The 5,000-nt window shown below is 46.4% G+C and overlaps 1 protein-coding gene across 14 annotated transcripts in view; it reads left to right on the top strand.

Moving 5' to 3' along the window:
- Positions 1–5,000, top strand: part of fray (oxidative stress responsive kinase frayed) — a 79,864-nt gene that overhangs the window by 44,099 nt on the left and 30,765 nt on the right. For 12 of the 14 annotated variants that reach the window (XM_086550216.1, XM_043008819.2, XM_086550211.1 and 9 more), the window contains exon 2: positions 4,197–4,390. In XM_086550216.1, coding sequence (XP_086406342.1) covers positions 4,216–4,390 — 175 coding nt within the window. In that variant the 5' untranslated portion in view covers positions 4,197–4,215. Of the gene's footprint in view, positions 1–3,418; positions 3,993–4,196; positions 4,391–5,000 lie in introns of those variants that run through there. The other 2 variants (XM_086550215.1, XM_043008824.2) reach the window with 2 other exon arrangements.

The raw sequence follows: 5,000 nt of genomic DNA, 5'->3' as shown, positions 1-5,000 counted from the left end.
CCTCCGTCATAAGGAGGCTCCGTCGCGGACTGGCACAGTGCCAAGGTTGTAGTACGCTGGCTGACTGGCGCCGCGTGCGTCTGAGTGTGTGTGTGTGTGTGTGTGTGCCTCTATGCATGTCTCTTTCTCCCGTGATTTATTCTTGTTTGCTTTGTATCGAGTTTAATGCTGGCCTACAATTATGTTCAGCACAATTTCCTCCTACTACTGCCAGATCGCCCTGTAGCTTGCCTCATGCAACCTTGCCACATGCAGCGAACACTCGCGCATAAAAACGCATACAAATGACGTCGAATATGCCTCGTGGAATAAACAAGCAGATGTTTATAGATATCCGTACTTCGATAAATATGCACTGGCGGACCCCGAACGAGTCTTCTCATTTATATACATGACCGTGCATCTCATAAAAAATACGAGTTTGTTTTTTATGAGGCCTACACGTTTCCCGAAGCAAAAATCCAAGAGGATTCGGTTAGGGACACTAAGAACGTCCTCTGCAGTCGTGGAGGATTGGGCCGAGGAGACGTGGCTCGGGTGCCGGGAGAGGGGAGCGGGGAGCCAGGTGTCTTGCGGAGGGAACGGGGAGCCAGGTGTCCTGTGAGGGGAGCTAATGCTGCAGTGACTCATGTTTACGAGTCGCAGCTTTGCTCGGGTGATTCAGGTGGGATTTGATACGTGTTTTACGGCCTCTGTGATTACTTATACAAGGGCATGGGCGCGCGACGTAACGTTACGGTGCGGATGGCGTCTCCGTTTGTAACGGTGTCGGTGATTACTTTTGGAATTAAGGCTTATCGCACCGGTTATCAGTGCGAAATATGGCACCATCGCAATTGATGATTTTGATGCTGTCGTTGTTATTATTGTTTGTTATTTTTAGTAATACTGTATTATTGTTATTATTGTTAGTCATTCTATTGCCATCACTGTCACTGTAAATGTCATTATCAGTGATATGATTATCATTGGTATTTGCATTTTTGTTATTGTTTTTGTTGCTGTTGGTATTATTGATTGTATTGTTATTATCATAGTTATTTATATTGTGTTCATTATTATTATTATTATTGTTGTTGTTGTTTTTATTTTTATTATCGTTATTGTCATGGTCATTTCTGTCATCATCATCCTTGTTATCATTATCATCACCGGTAATAGCATCACCATTATTTATGGCCGAAAAAGCACACTGCACAAAATAATACAATGATTTATAGTAGCAGAAGCAGCACTTGTAGGAGCACTTTCAGCCCAATGCCTGTTGCGTGAGGCGAGAGGTCCTAAGGTCTTCCGTGTTCCTGTTCTTGTTTAGGAGAGCAGTCGGCTCTTTCTGTGATCTGATGACGAACCAGCAAACTGTTTTATGGCGTCAAGAAATAAAAATGTAATGTACTGAAGAAAGCCGGGGAAGTATTACATTTCATGTTGATAAGATAAACACTTGCGCGAAACAGACGGTAGAAAGAGTGAGATGAAGTTCACAGAAAAAATATTTAGCCTGAAAAAAATGTTTTAGAAACAATTTGAGTTTTTTTTAGGGGGGGGGGGGCAGAGGAGTAAATTTCTCTTCGGTTAATTTATAGCCGATTCCCGGGGGGAAATTAACTGACTGATTAATTATATTTACGCTTTCTATTTGTAGTAGAAAGTTTAATTCGGATTCATAGTGCTGAGAAAGAATAGTGCTTTATGATGATGATACAGTGGAAATAAATATACAACCGGAATTAAATGGCAAAATCAGTTCCATTTTGAAAGGAGGCGATTTCTTTATCTAGTGAAGCAATGTTTGTCATAGAAAGCTGAATTTGGGGAATGAATATAAGAATGGTAGAAAATATGAAACGTTTTCCAAAACATCTTAGTCTTGAGTGACATGGGCAAAGTGACATAGGCAAAGAGGTAAAGTGGACATTGCAGCTCATTTTCTTCTCGGTCACAAAGTTTTATAAATATGTAAAATCTACGGTAGAGATTTATTCTTGTTACTGTTATTATTACTACTGCCACAACGCTGTTTCTAATATATGATATGGTGCTGATGATGATGTTAACAAAAGCTACAATGATATTACTCATGTTAATTGCTGGCAATATAAACGTTATTGATAGAAAATTATTCAGATATTTATCCTATTGCTATAATTGGCTTCGACTATTGTTATTCTTATTATTATGATAACTGTTAATGTGGCTTTACTGAATGTATTATTATTACTCTCCATGTCATTTCCGTGTCGTGAATATGAGTATCATCTGCCCTCTCCTGTAATTGGTGCCGTGTGCTTATGCTAGAAAGATTAGATAAGAGATTTTGATTTTCGTGCTCTTTGTGGCCGTCGGAGTTCTCGGGGAATCGGAAAAGACGGCACTGTTTTTCTCTTCGCTATACAAAGACAGGGAAACAAAGAGACACGCGAAGAGAAGTAGGGTGGGGGGAAGAATAGAGAGAGAGAAAGGGAGGGGGAGAGAGAGAGAGAGAGAGAGAGAGAGAGAGAGAGAGAGAGAGAGAGAGAGAGAGAGAGAGAGAGAGAGAGAGAGAGAGAGAGAGAGAAAGAAAGAAAGAGAAAGTGAGAGAGAGAGAGAGAGAGAGAGAGAAAGAAAGAAAGAGAAAGTGAGAGAGAGAAAGAAGAGAGGCGGGTGAAAGAGAGAGAGGTGGAGGAGGGAGGTGAATTAGAGATCGAAAAAAGAGAGAGGGGGTGGCAGAGAGACAGAGCGAAAAAGTGACGTGCAAAGTAACCTTTCCTCCGTGGTTCCAATGCACCGGCCGCACCCTGGTTCGATTGGCACGTTGAAAATCACTCCGTTAGAACAGCGTGATATCTTCTCAGATGCCTGGTGGTGCGTGTAATACATGCGTTATAACACGGCGAGGGAGAGATGCGTCATCTCGCCTAAGAACTTGCCGAGTCTCTCGCTATCTATCTATATTGATCAACCTATCAATCTATCTTTCTGTCTATCTCCCTCCCCTCTCTCGCTCTCCCTCTTTCTCTCTCGCTTGCTCTTCTTCTTTTTCTTCTTGATATCTGCTTTATACTCTTTTTTTTTAGTGTTCTTGTCTGGAAGTTGTCACTTTGCATGTATTTAATTCTCTTACCCCCTTCGTCAACGTCAATATCTGTTCCTTTTACAGTAATTCATTTTCTCACCTTCCTTTTCTTCCCTCTTTCTCACCTTCCTTCTTCTTTACCATCTCTCTTTTCCCACACCCTCTCCTCCCCCTCCCCTTCCCCCTCCCCTACCCCTCCCCATCCCCTCCCCATCCCCTCTGCGTCTGTCTCTCTCGTGCCTTTTAACCAAGCAGCGTCGGAACCTTGACAGAAAGTTCCAGTAGGTTTCGTCACACTTCATAATAGCGATCGACCCTTCGTCGTCATCCTCCTCACGCTTCGACACCAGCGTCGCCAACGTCAGATTTGACTTGCACGTGACTGAATGACGTTGGGAATTATGTAGTCCCTGGAGAGTGGCGAAGTCTTAGGAGTTCTTTTCCCGTGTGAGATCTCGGTACCTTATGGTATCGGCCGCGAGTATTTTGCTGTCGCCACATTTTGTTGTATTCAAGTTACAGTCGACTTAATTTTTGAGTTGTGAGCATTCTGGAAAGTTCGAGTGAGTGTGATCGCGCTCGGCTCATAATTGCCGTGCTCAGACGGTGACGCATTTAGCTAAATAAGGCCAAAGTGCGTCTGTCGAGCGTCGAATAGAGCGCCACAAATTCCCGCTTGGCAACTGTGCCTGCGAAAGTCACCAGGTTTCGTGTTTTGTTCTTCACTGAAAAATAGATAAAGTGTTTCGTAAGTTTGCAGATCAGTTGCTCGGTGTTGCAGCATCGGGAGGGAGGAGCGGCGCGATGGCGAGGCCGAGGATCCCTCGAATGTCTTGACTCATAATTAAAAGAAGCGCCACACACAGCCTCGCCTCCCGTCTCGCGCTCCTCACTTTTTCTCCTCACGTCGAATCGTCTTGTGATCGACCAAGCGAAGGTGCGATAACGAGCGATAGTCCTTATCGAGCTACATTTAGGGGGATTTTAATCGATTCTTATTCTCATTGCCATACCTGTGCCTCAGGGTCGTCTTATCGGGGTCGACCTCCGGAACCCCGATAGACGGACTCAACACGTGACTGAGGCCGACAATCTCCGGATTTCCCTTGGTAGAAATTAATGTTCCTGTTTGGTGTTTCAGGAAGATCACCCCGGGTCTGATGCCCCCCGGCTCCCCCGGGACGTACCGCAAGAAGTCGGCGTCCGTGGAGCTGCCCGCCGCGCTGCAGCAGCTGCCGCGGCCGCACCGAGGCAGCGTTTGCGGCGACGCCAAGATGGCCGAAGACAAACCCTGGCCCAACACCAAGGACGACTACGAGCTCAGGGAGGTCATAGGTAAGCCCTGCCGTCGCCCCTCGCCTCCGTCAAGGATTCAGGCATCCGCTGGGGGCACTACCAGGGGGGAAATCGCCGGCGAAAGGCCCCAAAAGGGAGAGAATCGGGCGGCCTGGCTCTCGGTCCCTCGGTCGGCCCCTCCCGGCACGGACGTGTTTTGGTGCGAGTGTCAGGTGTGTGTGTGTCATTTCACAGTGTAGTGGCACTCCTTCGCCCTGTGCCGTGTTAGGCGTGGAGTAGGTGGAGGAGGAAAAAGAGCAGAGCCTCACCGGGGACCACAGAAAAGTCCCCAGGAGAAGAGGCATCCGTGTGGATGAAGGAACTCCAAAGCGGATACGAGTTTTCTTAGATGAGCCAGTGACGGACCCGTTTTCTCTCTCGGTGTATGAATGTGTCTGCTGCGTCGTCTGCTGGGTTTTTATTTTACTTTTCATCTCTCCTCCCGTCACTGAGGACTCCAAAGGGCAAGTAGCGTGAGGAATATCCCGAGGGCGAGGCAGGATGCGCCCCCTATCAGGAGGGAGGACCTTGGCCCATGGGGTGTAGGCCTGTGTCCCAGTGCTCTCTCCCCCAGTGTCACATGACTCAATGTCACTCACTCCATAGTTGT

Source organism: Penaeus japonicus, unplaced genomic scaffold, assembly GCF_977035675.1.
Source record: "Penaeus japonicus unplaced genomic scaffold, GWHDUDI00000001_assembly GWHDUDI00000023, whole genome shotgun sequence".
NCBI lineage: Eukaryota > Metazoa > Arthropoda > Malacostraca > Decapoda > Penaeidae > Penaeus > Penaeus japonicus.
The sequence above is the reverse complement of the archived record's forward strand: the minus strand, read 5'-3'. Positions and strand labels throughout refer to the sequence as shown.